This window comes from Ornithodoros turicata, chromosome 8, assembly GCF_037126465.1.
Source record: "Ornithodoros turicata isolate Travis chromosome 8, ASM3712646v1, whole genome shotgun sequence".
Classification (NCBI taxonomy): Eukaryota; Metazoa; Arthropoda; class Arachnida; order Ixodida; family Argasidae; genus Ornithodoros; species Ornithodoros turicata.
In genome coordinates, this window is record NC_088208.1 from 2,791,967 (window position 1) to 2,811,421 (window position 19,455).

The 19,455-nt window shown below is 43.4% G+C and overlaps 1 protein-coding gene across 1 annotated transcript; it reads left to right on the forward strand.

Moving 5' to 3' along the window:
* The first annotated feature begins 60 nt into the window (after nt 1-60).
* LOC135366354 (DNA excision repair protein ERCC-5 homolog) lies at nt 61-17,894 on the forward strand. Its single transcript, XM_064599022.1, has 10 exons — nt 61-306; nt 1,631-1,806; nt 1,966-2,198; nt 4,172-4,340; nt 4,916-5,446; nt 10,479-10,692; nt 11,691-11,838; nt 13,357-13,543; nt 15,529-15,615; nt 17,613-17,894. The coding sequence occupies exons 1-10, from the start codon at nt 219-221 to the stop codon at nt 17,775-17,777; spliced, it is 1,998 nt and encodes a 665-aa protein (XP_064455092.1). The 5' UTR covers nt 61-218; the 3' UTR covers nt 17,778-17,894.
* The last annotated feature ends 1,561 nt before the right edge of the window (nt 17,895-19,455 follow it).

Genomic DNA, 19,455 nt, shown 5'->3' on the forward strand with positions numbered 1-19,455 from the left:
ACTGGAGACGAGACTAGCAGGACGTGACGTCAGTGTATGATGTGAGTGGGGGAACGAGAGTGGGTTTGTTTTTGTTTTGTTTTGTGTCATGCGCGGGCATGAGGTGCGCTTGTGTGTACACTTTCCTGTCCGGCTGAATGAACATTTCATCAGTGCTGAACTTGGAAATGTCACAGGAACGAACATTAACGCCGTAACGAACGGTTAGTTTTTACATAATGGGAGTACAAGGACTTTGGCAAGTACTCGAGCCCGTTGGGAAGCCGGTGGCATTGGAAACACTGGAAAACAAAGTTCTTGGTGTTGGTATCCTTTCGATGACAGTGGTTCGACGAAAAGGGAGCCATGTGGAGAGCTCTCATACGTTGCATCTTTTTGCTTCGCCACGAAACACAGAGGGAGTCACACGTAGTGCATGCGAATACACGTTTTTCATGTTTCAACGCAGCTGGAAATGTGCTCCGTGCGATTGCCTATGAAAGCAGTTGAAACTCAAAAATCGGAGGCGTCCTACCGACTTTGTGCGACTACAAGGGCACCGAAGAATTGAGCCACACAAATTGAAGCTGACATCGTGTCTTCCTTCAAAATTTGATGTCCGCAACGTGCGTAAGGCTCTGGAAAAAATACACAAATACGCGTACATTTTAAGACTGGACACCCTCCACAGCTGAGGTCAAGTGACAAATGTTGGGTCAGGCTGTCGGTTGGCGTTGGTAATACACAATTTGATGATTACGATAATGGTGGCTGTACCTTTTGTATCAGGTGGACAGTGCAGGCTGCTAGGATGCGTACAGATCCCAAGATGCCAGCTGAAATCCAGCTGCAGATACACACGCATAAAAAACCTTAATACACCTTAATAGTAGTGTGCAACAAGAACTGACAATTAACGATTAAAAAGTGATTCATAAAAGACAGACGTTAGCCGGCGTTCACACGGGGCAACTTTTCCCAGCAACTCGAAGCAACTCAAACCAACGTCTTTCGAGCAATTTCGAGTCCGCGTTCACACGCAGCAACTCGGTAGCTCCACCCACAAGCAACCTTATGGCGACCGGAGAATGTGAGTTTGAATCGAACTGGTGGAATCTTTTCTTTAGCTGCTGTTTATCAAATTTCAGTCAGTTTTATTGCCCCAATATATCATTATTACCTTCCAGAAATGGCAACTGATATGCTTACGTGAAGTTCGTAAAAAAAGAAAAAGTTATCTCTCAGCTGCACCTGCAGGATTTGAACCCATGAATCCACAAACGAAATCCACAATGGCATCGGGAGTCACGTGGCAATGCTCCCCTTTCTGATTGGCCGGTGCACGAGCAACTTCGCGAGTTTTCAGTCGGCGTGCGATTCGCAGCAACTCTGAGCAACTCGAGTTGCTGGAGGTTGCCGGCTGACAGCAACTACAAAGTTGCTCATAGTTGCTGCAAAAAGTTGCCCCGTGTGAACGCTGCCTTAGGATATAAAATGTCCACATGCAGGAACATGTTGAATAATATAGTGCACCACACATGAACTATGGCCTCTGTTACATAGTTGATCCTGATAGTAGTTGTCTCAAAATGTGGATTACAATCATTGTTCTCTGTGACAAGTCCTTGACTTTTCATCTGAAAACAACCAGATGTCAGCCTGTGGCTGCATCAAGCAGTTAAAGGAATGCGAGATGGCCAGGGACAACCAGTGAGCAATGCACATCTTATGGTCCTTCTGCAGCGCGTCTGCAAGCTCCTCTTCTACCGGATCAAGCCTGTCTTTGTTTTTGATGGTGGAGTGCCTCAGCTGAAAAGACAGACGCTTGTAAGCTCCACAATGCACCTCTGTCTCTCTGTCCGTCTCGTTAGTGTAAAGCATTGCATATGCATATTGTTGTTGAAACGCTTGACAAAGAACAATCCTCCTCTCAGTTAACAACTTCAATTTATCTCGGCTGCTCACATTAATTTCCTAATTACGCAGGCAGCTCGTCACCAGCGTCAGGCCACAGCTCTGGAGGAGGCACAACGCCAGCGTATGCGCAGGGTCCTCATTGCTCACGCTCAGCGTAGGCTGCAGAAAATCCAGGGCACTCCCCAGAGTCCCAAGAAGGTCCTTCAGAGGTCCCCAAAAAAGTCTCCCAGAAAAGGCCCCACCCCACAGGCGGACATCTTTGAACTGCCGCCGTTGCCTGCACCCTTGGACACTCTCGAAAGGTACGTGACTTTTGTAGCTGTTTACGTGTTTAAGCTACGGAAAAAGAAAAAGCGTTGTGTTCTGTGCGTTGCACCTTCAAATTTGTAACAACATTTTCCAAAAAAAATTTATGATGAAGATGCACTAGGTTGCTGGCAGGCAACTCGTTCGACTCTACTGTAGTCTGTTGAAACTATGATTGGCAAGTGGAGCGTGTGTTCTGTGGAACTTTATAATATATTCTTAATACATTTAACTACGAAAACACGTATCTGCCAGGTGTAAGTACGACCTGAGGGAATTTATGTACAGCGATTGAGAGAAAAGGTTCAGAAGTGTATCTGCACAGGTATATTGAGTATACCTGCACCTTCGCGGTCGTTGCTGTTGCAGGAAAAAAATCTCGACAATGAAAATGTGATGTTACAAACGTTTTTACTTTCCAACAAAAAAAACCTTCTCAGGGACTGTTATTGAAGGTCCCAGAAAATCAGTCTGAATTATTGAGGAGTCTAAAGAGACTTATTTTAAAATGTATGGTACACATACCTTGTGTTTTCAACAGACGTGTTATCTGATGAAGCATTGACTGTATATGAAAGTTTGTTTTTAGTAAAAGAAATTGTTTGAATGGTTCAATGTCTCACTTGTACGTGTCTTGTAACTACAGACACAACATTTCAAAAATGAAAAATGATGTTTCGCTACCTGCAGAGCACTTGGGCGCATCACAAACAACGTGCTATATTGACACCCTTGTTCTAATTTTTTGTGAAGCTTTCTGCTATGTTATGTAATTTATCAAATCAGGTATGGAAGAAGAAATATTGCTCAATATATCGCTCAAATATAGCTGCAGAAGGACTGTAAACGACAAGAATGACAAATGGTGACGCGTCTCAAAATTTTTTAAATGGATTCTTTCTTGCAGGGTCTGCACTTCATTAGGTCCTGATGAAGTGGGGAGTGCATGAAAGACTCGTGACTCATAAAAATTGTTTTGAGACGCGTTATTTGTCTTGCCGTATTTACCTGGATAATTTGTGCACTCCTGTTTGCTTCCAGCGTTCGGACGACCCTTTGAATGGTTTTTGATGAAATGGTTATACTGCCACTCGAACTGCAAAACAGGCACTGAAAAACTCTGGCCAAATGCGCTATTGTACTTACTAACAACAAACGTGACTTACGACAAGCTACAACAAACTTACAACTTACTCACAATAAACTACAACAAACTTACAACTTACATACAACAAACACGACAAAGTTGGCATAGATAGCATGCTTCCGATCGTCGGCGTGCCTTGTGACGACTTCCAAGAGCATCATAGCATCTTGCCATATTTCACTTTTTTGATGAACGGTAGAAGACTCCGTATTTTGCCTTCCGTTTGTCTCGGGTTGCCGGAAAGTGCAGTAGGTCAATACTTTTTTTCGTGTGTGTCTGATGCAGTAGGAACGTCAATACAGACTCCACTGGGAGCCCACATGACCAGTACGTATATTACGGTACTTAATTTTGGAACTATAGCATTGTTTGAATATTGTCACTATTGTTCCTGCACAATTTACGCAACTTTACGCGCAACTTTTCCAACTTTTTTTAGGGGCAAAAAGTGCACAAATTATGATGCAGTGCGTCATTTACGTTGTCTAGTGAAGCCCTGTGCAGAACAAAGACTGGACTGTCGAGTGCAGGAGCCTCTTAGAGTTACAGAGTTACACAGTTAGAGTTACAGTTCTTTCTCAGTGAAGAAATGCACCTAACGAGATTGAAAAGCCATAAAAAGCGGCAAGAAAAGCAATAAAAAGTGGCAGACAGTCTTCCGTGAAAGCACCACTTTTGTTGCGTCCTGCACCTTTTATAACTGCACCTGCCTATGACTCAATTGAGAAATGAACCACCGTCAGGCGGGGTGCAATACATCTCTCGTAACAGTCTTTGTAGACGAATGAGCACTAACGAGCATTGTGATTGTTGTGTTTTCAGTGATGACGAGGAAGTCGAAGATGCTTCTGCAGCGCACATAGACGTTCCAGACACTGTGGACGTCGAGTCCGAAGATTTTTCGATGCTGCCAGCAGACATTCGCCACAACATCTTGGTGTCCCTTCATGATCGTCATCGGTACGGTCATCGCCGGAGTGATCTCCCAAAGGTATTATTCAGATTGATTGATTGATATTATTGAGATGGAAGGGAATGGAGTACTATATAACATCTTTTTTTTTTCTTTTTTCCTAACAAAAGAGGCATGTCATTGACGGAACACTTTTAATTACGATCTTCCTTGTCCTTTTGATGTTTCTGTTTCTGAATAATTTTGACGTTTCTTCCTCTTCCCCCCTCCCCCGAGATGAAACAAAACTGTACTAGAGTTTGGGTGGGTCTGACCACCGGAATTTTTTTTTTTTCTACGAGAGATGAAAATCTTTTGAGGAGCATATTGAGATGGACTCGGAAACCATCTTTTTTCACATCCTATTTTTTTCCTCTCTGTGGAAACTGAAGTTGTACGATAATATCATAACAGAGTGTTCCAGTAACTGTGTCAAAACATTGTTATCGAAAAGCACACTACAGAAAAACATGTGGCCATTGAGGTTTAGTCTCGGTGAACATTTCCTGTCTGTTAGAAGTAATCTAATAAAGTGTTAATAAAATGTCCAGTTCCTTAGTCTCAGTTGTCGTTTTCTACAGTGACACAATGGATCAATTTATTATTTTTTTCAGGACTCTGAAAGCTTCTCCGGTTATCAGATGTCACGCCTGCTCAAGAAACGTAGCATCCAGCAGAAGCTCGAGGAAGCCCGCCGCGACCTGTCCCACTTCCGGAGCCAGCAGTGGATCGCACGTGAAGAACAACAGGCCGATATATATCGCGTCGCCTCCGAGACTAACGCCCACCAGATCTTATTGAGGAAGGGCGTGAGCAGCAGTGATGCGGATGACAATCCTTCTAGTTGCCAAGTGGCCACCGCAGATGTGTCAGCAGAAACAGAACACAATGACACTGTCCAGCCACAGAGGTCATGGACGTTACTCAGGAAGGACCGTCCACGTACAGAAGCTCAAGGTAGTGCTTCCAGTCAGCCAGGAACTTCTGGAGGTGCTGGTGTCTGTTCCACGCACAAAATTTCCTTGTCTGGAGAACCAGCTGGCGTAACAGATTCAGCGGACAGCACGCCACCGTTTGATGAGTGCAACGCCTCCTCCTGGTGTGCTGAAAGCGTCGGTGTACCTGAAATATCACCAAAGTCACCAGTATGTTGCGCAGAGACAGGGGATTATCACGTGGAGACAGCAAAAAATTTCGATGTGCAAGCTGATGAGGTATCTGAAACTGCGGTTGATTCTTCTGCTTTGCGGGAGGAACACGCATTCAGCGATGCTGATCACAAAAAAAGCAGCAAAGTTCTTCGCGACAGTTCCGACGATGAGAAGCGCGTTGAGTGCTACGACATATGTAGCAGTGCAGAAGTTCTCGGTGCGTGTGTTCAATCAGGGTCTTCAGTGCTTCGAGAAAATGCAGACACTACAGTCCTGCCCACAAATTCACATAAAACCACTTTTTGTGGGATTGCCGAGGAACACGATAAAATTCTAGAAGAGAGAAGCAGTGACAGCAGCGAAGTTGCATCAACTGTCAGTTCTGAAGGAGGAACATCTGACAAATTTACGAGGACAAAACAGTGCTGTTATGACACAACCGAAGTTTTTGATGGGGATGATGAGGAGTGTGCAACGGAGTTGATTATCAACTTGGACGACGTGCAGCAAACAACTCCCGACAAAAAGGAAACAACACCCCAGGAGCGGTCAGCGGGAGAAGGCGACATCGTTGTTGAACTCAACAGCGTTGCACCCGATGAGCTATTTGCAGACGTGTTTTCATCGAAAGACACTGAGGTATGTTTAAGCGTTTTTGCCTGTGCTTTGTCGCGGTGTCTAAGTATAGTAATATCAAAGTTCTGTGATCTGTGTAATTCTTCAGATGAGAAATATTAACGAAATACGTCTCAATATTTGTCATATTTGCTCGCATACTTAACATGACTTGGATCTGAAGGAGATGGTCTCTCTCTCACACAGACACACATATGCATGCATGCAAACATACGTACACACACATACAGACAGTATGCAAAAGTGCTGAACCGACGAACTTCGGGGTGGTTCATACTTCTGCAGTCTGACCAGTTCCACTAGTAGTATCTAGTGTACGCAGGTTGTTGCAAGGCACCACTTTGCAACAAAAATGCGGAATAATTAAGCAGCAATGTGTTTTTAAAATGGAATATTTACAGAGAGAGTGATCTTGCAAGGTTAATGCTCACTGAATACATTTTATGGGGCATTTTATGGAGAAGATACGTCCCGCAAGAGCCCCATGCCAGTACCACTTACAGGCGGGACAGTAGCTTTCCTATCAGTGACAAGTTTTCTCTCTGTTGCCATATCCGTCACATCTTCTGTTCCTCATCTTTTTGTACCAATGTACAGGGTTGCCAAGATAAACTTCTGGGTTTGTAACGAAGATAAAATGAATACAAACTGTGTCGGGCTGCTGAAGTAGATGTTAGAAGACGTATTATGCAACCCAAAATTTTACGTAGATATACTGCCACTTGGTTCCTTTCTCAGGGGATGAATCGTGAAAATTTAAAAAACGCCCTGCCTAACATTTCCAATCGGCTATACCCGTGTTTCAGCTCGCCTTCCGTCAGATGACGAAACGGTCGAACTCAGCATTGCAGACGACTTCGCACAGTAGTCCTCTGTACTTAGTTCCACTTGTTCACTTGGTTTTAATGTCGTCTGCAACGCTCCCTATTCATACTTTGTGTTTTTACATATCGCAAGTACTGTACTGTATGCATTTGAAGTCATGCGCAACAAATAACTAACTTTCCCCTCATCATTATAGGAAGAACGACAGTACCGTGCGGAGTTGGACCAGTGCCTTGAAGAGACTGGAAGGCACATGGAAGCAGAAGCTGGGCGTTTAGAGCTTCAAGCTGCACAGCTCAGTCAGCAAATGTCTAAGGAGTGCCAGGTAGGTTCCTGTGGACCAGGTGTTCACACCAGCCTCCTATTTACAGGGTTAGTCTAGCAAACGTTACACATTTCGATCACATCGTAAAAACAGAAGACGGGCATTTAGCCTGCCCTGAACTTTGAAGAGTGCTAGCTATTTGTCTCAAGTTTTATTGCAGTTTTTTGTAAGCACTATGCTAATGTAGAAAGAAAATTAAAAATCAAACACAATCGCGCAATGCATTTTCAATGGCCTATCTCACGCAAACACCGCCATTTCTCCTTGTGCCTGCTTTACATTCACACCATGTCACATGATGTGACACACAACGATGTGACATACCCATTCTGACCATGATTCTGACATTATGCACTCATCCTCTTCTTCTGTATGGTGGTGCCACCTGTGTGCGGTGAAATGAAAATGAGGCGCACGTAGGAGAAAATGGCGGCTTTTGAGTGAGATAGGCCATAGAAAATGCGCAGAGTGAGATTTTTCTTGATTTTTTTTTTTTCTGCGGGACCATAGTGCTCGCAAAAAATTCCAACAAAACTTGAGACAAATGGCTACCAGTCTGCGAAGTTTGGGGTTGGCTAAACCCTGTCTCCTATTTTTACCACGCAGTCGCAATGTGTAAAGTTTGCTAGACGAACCCTGTAAATGGCCATCTCCACATTGTCCAGCTGGAACAGTGTTGCTTACAAGTGCAGGCAAAAAGTACTACGTACTGTACTTAAATACTCGCATATTTTGTGCCGTTGCGTACTTTGCGCATCCATAGTGTAGCAGTAAAAATGACAAGAAAACAAAAAAATTGTGTAATTTGTGCACCCACGTTTCCACGCGTGGATATCTGGCACGCGCGTCTCGGCGACCGTGGCGATTGCTTTTCGCAATGCCGTCAGTGCTACTGAAGTTATCGCAGTGCTTTTGTTTGATTTGCACACAGTTTCGGGTCCACCGATGTGATGGACGATACTGTCACTCGAACTACAAAACGCGGAAAGAAACGCTGGACCAATACGCTATGGCAAACCTTACAGCACAGCGTGACAAAGTTGGCGATCACAGCGTGCTTTCGGTTGTCAAGTGCGACTAGCGGCATCATCAAGCAGCGTCTCGAAATGTTTCACCGGTACATGAGCGGTAGTCGGCCGGCATTTTGCCTCCCGACCGTTGGCGGTTGCGCAATATTTGGGTACATCTTTCACGCTTGCGCAGTGCAGTGATGACGTCAATATTGGCTCTACTGAGAGCCTATGCGACCGGCATACCACATTTTGAAATTTTACGTCGCTTGAATATCGTAGCGAACGTTCCCGCAAAATTTGTGCATCCCTAATGTTTTTCGACTTTATTTTTTAGAAAAAGTGCACAAATTGTGTGAGTAAATTCCGTAATAATGGTCGCTTGGTAATCTTTGTCGTAACTTTCTAAAGGAAGGCCAACATTGAAGTGTTACGTGGACAATTTTTGCAATAAAATATCTCTTCTATGCGGCTAAAAATATGTATATTTAGGCTTCATGTATCCCACTACTTGTGCTGGCACGTTGAAGTGGCACACGCCCCCCCTACAGCACAAAACTGTTGGCAGAAACATTTCCCTCTTTGAAGCACTTTTGTATGAGAGGAAGAGAATTCCTAATTTGAATTTTAATTGAATTGAACTAGTTGAATTTAAATTGAACAATTGTTCAGGCTCTGCTCTACGTCAGCCAACGATACTGGGACGTGAGAGAGTAAAACGTAGTAGAATGGGGACATATTCAAAAAAAGGAATTCAGGAACGGCGTATTCTCAGAATAATCGTATCGCTTCTTAGCATGTCATTATATTAGCATAGCATATAACAAGGTCTTTTGTCGTTATTGTTTAACCTACCTGTCCGCATCTCTTGCTGCATTTGCAATCAAATACATATAACAAGGGCCTGACTTTTTTAGGGTTTTACACCCGATATTTACCTCTGATTCAAATCAGCAAAAACAAGGTTTAACCTGATATTTCCCCGAAAACTGAACCTTCGCTGGACCAGGGGTTATCCGAAGTCCAATACAGTTAATACAGAACTTTGGAAACTGTGTTGTAATTGCATAAATATGCTCATACAAACTGTCAAAACAGAGACCCTGCTCCCTCTTACGTATGTAGACTCTGTGTCTGCTGGTGTGTATTATGCTGAGTAAACAGAAGACTTGCGCCTAATTCTATCCGACTCAACAAGAATTGGGTTGAATCTGGTTCAATTCAACCCAATTGCACCCGAAGCAAAATATAACCCGATATCTACCCTCTGGTTTTGCTGAAAAATAAATCCCGAAAAAATCGGGCCTACCTATAACATTCCCATATTACTGCATCTTAACGTAGCAACAGAATATTATTCAAATATGTGCAGAGAGTATGGTGTTCTCCGAATATGCTGCTGTTGTCTGTTGTTTTGGGAGTTTACGATTTGCTGCTACAATTCTACAAAGTGTGTGGTAGAAATAAAAATAAAATTGGTGGTTCTACGTTCTACTGGGAAGTTCATGTTCTTCTGTGACCAACATCAAAATACAGCACTACGGCACATTCTTCAACAAGTCCATGGATAAAATGACCATTTTAGTGACCCCAAAATTTGCTCACAGTCTTTGTAACAAAGCTTCAACTGATCGTCGCAGGAACTCGGCCATGTGGGAGATAAAGGTACTTATATACAGGGTGCCTCACCTAACGTGAAAAAAAAAAAAATCTAACCGGCTGCATACTCGCCAGAGGATTGTCGGACTTTCAGCAATTACCTTCTGGAAACTTTTTCCACCATTGAGGAAGGCTTTGCACAATTTTTAATTGAGGGAAGTTTATTTTGGTCAATTGAACTTTGAAAATTGCCAGGCGAACCCCACTTTTTTTTACAGAAATATGTAGTCCTTCATGGATAACCACATACCCAACAAAAACTATGTCCTGTATCATGATGAAAAAAAAAAAAACAGTAAAAATTACGTTTTAGCCCCGCCTGCTTGATTTGCGCAAAGAAGCGCGAGCGAAATGTGCGTCTAGAGGAGGAAGTATCCCCGCCTTCATTTGCTTTGCCTTCTCTGTGATAAGACGAGACAAGATTTAATTGTGATAAGACAGTTGTCACAAGCATCAAGGTGAATGCAGGGGAAAGCAAGGTAAAAAAAAGAGACGGGAACACTTCCTCCTCTCTGCAAATCTTCCGTGTGCTGTTTTATGCCAGAGTCCTAACTAAGTGTGGTACATGCAGGAACTACTTCGGCTGTTGGGCATGCCGTATCTGGTGAGCCCAGAAGAAGCAGAGGCGCAGTGCGCCCAGTTGGAGCAGCTGGGACTCACCCAGGGCACGGTGACGGACGATAGTGACGTCTGGCTCTTTGGTGGCACTTCTGTCTACAAGCACTTCTTTCAGAGGGAAAAATTTGTGGAGCATTTTTCCTACAACGACATCCTCCGGCACTTTGGTAACACAAACCGTACTACTTACTTAGCATTCAAACCGCGCCTCTCTCTCCCTCCCTGAATTTAGTCTAATAGCTGACTGAAAGACTACCGTAATGTCACTCGTACAAGCAGCACGGCAGATAAGCCGCAGGAACATTTTTAGGAACGTTTTGATTTGTGCAACAAAGGACACCATAGAAGGGCCATTAACCCTGTGGTCTGTACTTGGGGTGGGGTGGGGGTGGGGTGAGGGTTTGGCATGGTGTACAACAAAGAAGGTCAGTTCTAGTGTTCTGCCAAAATCAGATTGTGCCCTTATTGTGTGTTGTTCATGGATGAATGGGTCAGTGACCTTCCAGAAGACGTGAATCACTGTCACCACCTTTGTTAAAGCCGCTTGGGGAAAGGCACCAGGAACGTCCGTCTACTCCAGTGGTCTACTCGAATGAGGACACACCCCTGTTACGCATTGTTTGTGCATTGGGGGTGCCGCTGTTCCAGAGACACTGTCGGCCCTCTTGTTAAAACTGGCGTATGGGGAGAATACCAGGAAAAAATAATTATGAGATAAACCACACTAGTGGATAAGCCGCAGAGTGGTGGTGAGAAAAAAGAATCACGCATAATCCTCTGCTAATACTCGTGAAGTTACGGTACTAGTGTTATGTAGCAATCTGATGATGTGGTGACCCTTACTGGCTCTTACCAGTAAAGTACACCATGCCAAATTACGCTGAGGAATGGGTGCGCAACTGGAGAAAAATAACAGCATTGTACCTCTATAACTGAAATAAGTTTAAAATCTGGGCCACGAAATTAAGGTCCCGCTATGTTGGTGTTCTCCAGCATTCCCCATATGTTGGGAATCGTCATTGTAAACTGTTAAGAGAGTGGCACTTATCAAGTAATTTTCAATATCCGAGAAAGCATACCTTGCATTTATGCATGCTCCTCAAGTGACACGTAGTACAAGAACTGCTCAATGGTGTGTTCTCATAAGTCATGCTTTTACATGCAGGACTTGATCGTCAGAAGATGATTGCATTTGCACTTCTTTCGGGCAGCGACTATACAACTGGCATATATGGAGTCGGTCCGGTCAATGCGATGGAGATTATCAGCGAGTTCCAGGCGACAGATGCCATAGGCACACTGTGTGCATTCAGGTACTACATCCTGCTGTCTCGGTTAGATGGAATATTATGAAATCCTGAACAGATTTAATTAATTTAAGATTCACCTTCTATGGAATATCATCTCAACTAGTGTTCTTAAACTTCATTTGTTCCTTCAGATGGGCTCAGAATATATATATAAAAAAATAGTTGAGCTCAAGTTTTATCTTAGCATATTACGACCACAGGTATTAAACAGCATGTGTTAGTTGGCGCTGCCCTCCTCCTCCTCATCATCATCATTATTAAATCCAAAATTGATGAAAAGCGGTTCTGGAGTTCTAAATATCACTGAAAACATGGTGCTCTCTACTGTTTTCACCTAGATATGCTCTCCAGTGAAAGCAAAAAATAAGCAGCGCCTTGAAGGTAATTTTGTAGGGCTGTGCGAATGGTGATTTTGGGGTGCAAATCAAATACGAATCGAATAGTAATACCTTCAAGTAGTAGCGAATCGAATAATATTGAATACCACACACAAGTGAGTGCTTATTGCTGAATAGTCAGCAGAAGTTTGCGTTGAAACCAGGTGCCCAGTTGTAGTTTGTGATTCTCTGACTGCAAACTATGTCCTGGCTAGCTTTGCTTCACCAGGAAACTCGAACTTGCAAGCGCTTGTAATGGGCAAGAGTTTACCCCTCTAAATGTTACTTTTAATGTGTGTTTCACATATTTCATTGGTGAATACATTTGTGCTAGAATTGTCTTGAAAATTGTAATCCTGGATGAAATCCAGTGCACAGACATAACGTAGTCGACCATGTGATGACCTTTTTTCTATGATGCCATAGCTAATCCAGCTAAAGCTCAGAATAACTCAACTAACTTAAACTTCACTGCCAGCACTTGCTAGAACATTTCTCAAAAGTGGCAATTTTCAGTGATCACTCAATCGCACTTTTAAACCATGCTACAACCCAGCAGCACTAGCAGAAGTGTAAACTAGGCTTCACCTGATGCTCAGAGACATGAGGCGAAGCCAACTTGCAGAATATATTAAAGTGCGCATGCGCGGAAATGCAAAGTAAGCTTTACCTAACACTCATAGGCATGAGGTGAAGCCACCTTGCAGAATATATGTGAGTCACAGACATGTAAAGTATGCTTCACCCAATGCTCAGGAGCACGACTTGAAGCCAGCTTGCGGAATTTCGAATATTCGATAAAATGTTATTCGGTTCGAATACGAATAGCGCGGCAGCGTTATTCGTAACAAATATCCAATATTTCGAATATTTGCACAGCCCTAGTAATTTGCAGATTTCCTGTGCTCGTGGTAGACTTCCTAAAGTTATTTAAATACAACACGAAACGTGACCCTTTTCATTTGAATCAGCTCAACTAGCATGCTGAAAGCATTGTTCCATGGTCCATTCTTAGTCCATGGAATCTCTAGCATCTATGTGCTCGTTGTGTCTGTTCATGCATGACTGACAGAGGGTTTTATCGGAAGGTAAATTTTGATGATTAACATGATTAACAATTGGTGCTTTGTGCTTGACCATGCAGGGATTGGCTGGAAAAAGCCAAGCTTGAGCAGGTATCACCAGGAAACAGAACCCGTTCCCATCTGCTTCGGTTTGAACTGACGCCAGGCTTCCCTAGTAGCGTCGTCGTCGATGCGTACCTCAACCCTGCCACAGATTCATCACGGGAGATCTTCACGTGGGGGATACCAGACTTGGATGGACTTCGCACATATCCTTTTTGTGCAATGATGCTAACATACGGTGATTACATTGGCAGAGCATCGGTCAAAGTTTTGTCCCGGGAAGGGGCAAAAACTGCACCATTGGCAGTATCGGGGCATGTGTTGAATGTTCCATTGGCGGAGCAGGGGCAGCCGTTTTTGACTCAGCAGTTACCTCAGCAGAGCAGAAGAGGAGGCATGCACGTGATAAGTGAGGCCGCGATGTTTGAGCTTTCTTTTCTTTTTCTTTTCACTCGTGTCTCACGCAGGTAGTCTCTCTCGTGTCTCTTGAACAGTGGAAACACTGAGAGTCTTGCTGTGTGTAATTACCGTAATTTCACGCGTATTAGCCGCGGCTTATGCGTCATTTTTTTTTCTCGTGGGTGCGCTGCGGCCTATCTGATGGCTATTTTGCGCTGGTATTTTCCCCATACGCCGGTTTTAACGGAAGGGCCGACAGTGCTTCTGGAACAGCACCGCTCTGTCAATGCAGGAACCATGCGTAGCGGGCGCGTTTGCATTCGTGTAGACTGACCTTCCTGGTGCCTTCCCCAAGCAGCTTTAACGAAAGTGAAGACAGTGATCCGTGTCTTCTAGAAAGCCACTGACCAGTCTATCCATGAAAAACCTGCAACAAGGGCACAATGCAATGTTAGTAGAACATTAGGACTGACCTCCTTTGTGGTACACCATGCCGACCCCGGAGTATGGACCACAGGGTTTATGGCCTTCTCTATGCTCTCCTTTGTCACACAAATCAGTTGCCTCATATTGCCTGCGGGTTATCTGCCCCCCAAGATTTCAAAACTTTCTTAAAAACGGCTCCCGCGGCTTATCTGCGGTGCGGCTTATACTCGTGAAATTACGGTACATTGTGCAATTCTGAAGCAGTTTGCAGAGCCCGACGTGGCCAAAGCAAACCTGTGCGACACAGCCAGGAGCATTCATGCAACCCCACCCAGCGCCAGGCAAAAATTGCTCTCCCGATGGAATTTGCCAATAATGTGTAGTCGTGACTTTATACGTAGCAGTAGATGAGGCGATGAAATGTAGAAGGATGAGATGAACGCAACACTTCCGGCCTCAAACACCCGGTTGCATGCATGCAAGTGGACGTTGTGTTTGTTGTGATGTGTTTTACGTCTATGTGTCATTGCCCACTGCTACTACTCCATTACTTGAGTGTATTTGTCTGTGTGAATGTTAGTATGACTGGCAGGAAGGGAGTGTGTATCCCCGTGACTAGGTGCGCTGGTGAGAATGTAGCTTGCGTGGAATAACTGTTCTGCGTCTCTGACTGGCTGTACGTTCATATAGTACTACACTGCTTGTGCATCTCCACTAACTGCCATTCTTTGATTAAAAACTTCCATTTACTCTCATGTACGTATAGGTAGAGCCTCGTGTTTTACGGTTAAAACCGTAAAATAGAATAAGCAATTAAAGTAGGACATATTTTGTGCTCCCCCCCTCCTCCTCCCGATTTGTATCATCGTCAAGATTGTACAACTCAAATGACCCCGAAAATGAACTTGGCAAAGTTCCAGTGCAGTCCACTGCACATTCAGGACAGCCAATTGACCTGACATGTTCATTTGAAATGCAAGAAGCACTTTAGTTTGCCCAGTAAAAATCTGCTTCTCTACCCGATAATATCTCCCAATTTTTTTTTACTCCGTTTTAAGGCTCCTGAAATACAATATAATTTTTGCCCTCTCAATTTTCGAAAAGCATAAATCCCAAAAACGCAAGATTGTCAGTATATGAAGCAGGCCCGTTTAATCAAAGAACACTGACATTTGTGCTGTAGCATATCTTGTTGCACTTGTTCTGTACGTTGCAACAGATGGCTTATTACAGTATTTATCCTCTTTGATGTTAACCATAAATGTAAAAAGACAGAGATAACCACTGTTAAGCAGAACATAGTGTGTGCACAGGACGTTTACGCTGTTTAGTGCTGGTCACACATTGTCCCTTAACAGTTACATACTTTTGGACTGCAAAAACTTGGTTGGACGCAAGAGAAGATGGACTCTCTACTTCTGCCTGTGCTCAAACGGTTGCAGGAGAAACAAGTAAATACACTTACTTACTCTTCAGTGAACACCTATACATGTAGCACACTGTCATACATACTTTGAAGCTGTAAACATAAATAGGACCTGAAGTTTTCGGGAATTTTTTTCTCTAAATTTGGGGAGTAAAAATCGGGTAAATAAATATGTGCTCTAAATTTGTGCGAATTCGGGTGAAAAAACTTCCAGTGCACTAAATTTGGGGTGAAATCGAGCTCTATTAGTCAAATGAACTGTACTGGTTTGGTACAAATGGTGATGTAATTGCGTTTGCTGCCAAACAAGTTAGTTGTGCATTCCTACCGACGTCTCATTGAGGGCAGTTTGCCGGGTAAAAAACGGGTTTCACCTATAAGAGGCAGCCTTCAATTCGGGCTGCAAATTCAGTGAAGAATCGGGTTAAACCCTAAAACTTCGGGCTCTAAACATAAATGAGACTCCACTGCCCATATTGTGTTAATAAGTTAAATCAGTAGTGTGGGCAAGTTGGTACATCATGAATGGGGAAAAAACAGTGCGAAAACTGGACTAAAAAAATTGCTAGACTTCTATTTGTCCAGTTTTTGCGCTGTTTTTTCCTGTTCATGCGTTAATAAGTTTGCTACAGGAGGTGGTAATGGATTAAATTTTGTCTAACTTTTGCATGGCTGTTCGCAAGATGTGCAAACAGCTATTTCTATAAGTTATTGTAGGCAGTCAATTTCACAATGCTCTTTCTCCAAAGGAAGCTGTTGTGCTATAGGCCGCATTTCTGTTTCGGCATGCTGTTGGTGTTCACCACCTTTCGATGCATTGTCACTATTGTCAAGTTTGTATGACAAACACATGACACTTGCACAAATGCAAGCGGATATCATCGCACACAGGTACCACATATGGCAAGGCACAGTTACAGACTTCTTTAGTGCAGTTGAAGTGAAATAAAGTTTAATTTAGTGATCGTCTGATTTTTGAGACTGCCGTATCATTCTGACTTTCTTCTGGTCACTGCCAAGTCCAGAAAGTACATGATGTGCAGGTTCTGCAAGAAAGGTTGCAAATATTAGTTTTATTCGAAAGAGTGCTTCATTACCTGGACTTATTGTGTTCCCACTACTACCAGACTAGACTGTGTATATTTTATCCTTCACTGCCCAAGAGTCGCATGACAGTACAGTGAGACAACAAGGTGGGGAACGTGAGGCACAGTGAGACGAAAAAGTCTGTCAATGTCTCGTATTTTTGTACGTGAAAGGAAACTTTGCAGGGCACCATGATTTTTTCCTCGCCGAAATATGTCCGCCAATACGATTTGCCTACCGATTGCCGATTGCTTGCCGATTTGCGTGAACCGAAACTATTTGACAGACACAGTTACAGTTTCGCTTTTCTAAGGGTCCCGAATGCGGCGGGTATTGGCAGCGTAACACTCTGCCCATATGCCTCACGTTCCCCTACCTCTAGAATTCACTGCTTACAGTATACGTAGGGTTCTTTGTCTTCGGGTTTTATGATTTTTCAAATTTGGGGGGGAATCGGGTGCTATTTACACACGAGAATTTGGAGAGAAATTGGGTGTTACAATCTGTGTTTGATATGCTATCAGGAAATTTTTGGGTGAAACGAAAGGCATATGAAACGAGCCACTGCTGTGACACTGGAACGAGAAACAATAATCTTTATATTTCCGCTCTGAACTGGGGCAGAGAATGACCGCGGTATTCAAATACTTACCCAAGCTCCACAAAAGCTCGTCTTTGACTCCTGCAGGAGGGGACCATAAAACGAGGACAAACAGGTTATCACAAATAGCTCGCTTTGCTGATGTTACGAATCACTTTTCAGACAGTTTACCTAGAATGACAACTTGAAGGACCTCGAGGATATTGGGTAGATATCGGGTATTACTCGAATCCCTGAAAACTTGTTCGGGGGGGGGGGGGGGACTACCAGGAAGAATCGGGTTTAACCCGAAAACTAAGAACCCTAAGTATACGTTGCTTTTTCAATTTTTGCAGAGCCAGTCACGGATAGACAGCTACTTTAGCGTGGAGACAACCAAACGAGAGCAGCTATTCCCGAGTAAGCGCCTTCGTCGTGCTACCAAGAAAGTGGCCCAGAAGTCTGCAAAGCGAAGAGAAATTCCACTCCAGGAGCCAGCTCTGTCGGAAGAAAGCGACTAGGGACCAAAACACAACCTCGAAACTGTTACACAAAAGTAATTTATGAACTGTTGTTATACATTGAGACAATGTACTGCCTGAGTCTACATCATGTTTAATAAACACATTATACAATCACTTCAGATTTTTTTTTTAATTTTTACTAATTTAAAAGTTATTTAGTGTATGCAATTACATAAATTTAAAATTAAATAAAAAGTTGTACTAAAAATTATCCTCTTCTAAATGAACCTCCGTGTGCAATTAGGGGATAAGTCGATTTATCCCCTTATTGCTATTTTTGCTGCTGTGACATCTACATACCAGTTTGTACCTGCCAAAGAAAACTTAAGACGATGTTGCAATTTCTTGGCCCAACTACACGAAGGTAAGAAACTGGAAATGCACGCGTGTCAATGGGACGGACAATCAGATCAGGCCCATTTTCTCGGATTTTGATTTTTCAACTTATCCCCTTATTGCATACGAAGGTTCAACTGAATCCCTATCTGCAATAAGGGGACAATAGGCCGTGGGGTTTTTAAAGGAGCATGGAAGTGACCTTTAACAGACTCGAAATCCTGCTTCATTTGTGAAGCTGTCCACAAGGAGTCACCGTGCAAAATATTTCAGATCTGCGGCACAATGTCACTGCGCAATACACTTTACAAAAGACGGTCGGAGAACGGCAGTCGTAGGAGAGAGACATGAGCCCCGTGTGATGTTTTGTCTTTGTTTGTGTTGTTTTGTCTTTGTTTGTTTGTGTTGAGCCCTGTGCTGTGATGTCTGTTTTTTCATCTCAGCTGGTGTGCCGCTGATACATGTTTCAGCTGTGCCGTTGGAATCATTGGTCACGTGCGGTAGCCTGTGATAAGTTACGCTCTCTTCGGCTTCGCTTTGGCACTCTTCGGATGTGGAGAGCGTTCTTTAAACGTGTGCGGGATGGAGCCTTGCGCGGGCTCTCTGGGTTACCTGCGCTCATCGTTCTTCCGCAGCAGTGTTATTTGTTGTAGAACACGTTGCAGCGAAAAACTAAAAATATTTTGGGGTCACTTCCATGCTCCTTTAAGAACATATAGGACAAGATGAAAGATGAGTACTCAAAGAAAACTTCTGAAGAGGAGGAAAGATAATACATACATGACTCTGAGGTTATTGCTCACAATAATAACTTGCAGACTTACGAAAAGCTGCATGTTTCTAAAGAAGCATTTGGCTCTTTATTTTTTGCATTTGTAATATCTGGCATTTAAAAAGTGTGACACTGCTTGTTGATAACACCCATAGTTCACTCTAAATGTAGGAAAAACACGGCACAGATGCTATAGTACACCTCTGTGATTTTATTAAGTTAAAGTTAGTTAAGTCAAATTAAGTTATTCACTCGATAATGTGCGAGAAGTCACACGGTGTCATTTTTTGAGATCATTTGCCGACTCAATGTGCCACCGAGGCATGCCACCTGTCTACATGCCTATGATGTGCCTCTCTTCATTCTCCCAGCTGGCATTCTGAAACGTACCGCTCACAACCTGGTTGTCTGAAATTAGCGTCCCGCCGTTTATTCCATCCTAAATCTCCGAATGTTGCAAGACCATTTGTTTTGTGTAATAAATATGTGCAGCATATGGTCTACCCTTCAATGCAATACTGACGCAACATCTCGGAGGGCAACGGAGGAAGCGCGGGCTCCGGATAG

Bases quoted from the DNA above. Each gene is read 5' to 3' on its own strand.
- LOC135366354 (XM_064599022.1), top strand. From the start codon at position 219: ATGGGAGTACAAGGACTTTGGCAAGTACTCGAGCCCGTTGGGAAGCCG. The intron at 10,693-11,690 runs GTAACACAAACC...TTTTACATGCAG, and splicing joins CGACATCCTCCGGCACTTTG to GACTTGATCGTCAGAAGATG. The intron at 11,839-13,356 runs GTACTACATCCT...TTGACCATGCAG, and splicing joins GGCACACTGTGTGCATTCAG to GGATTGGCTGGAAAAAGCCA.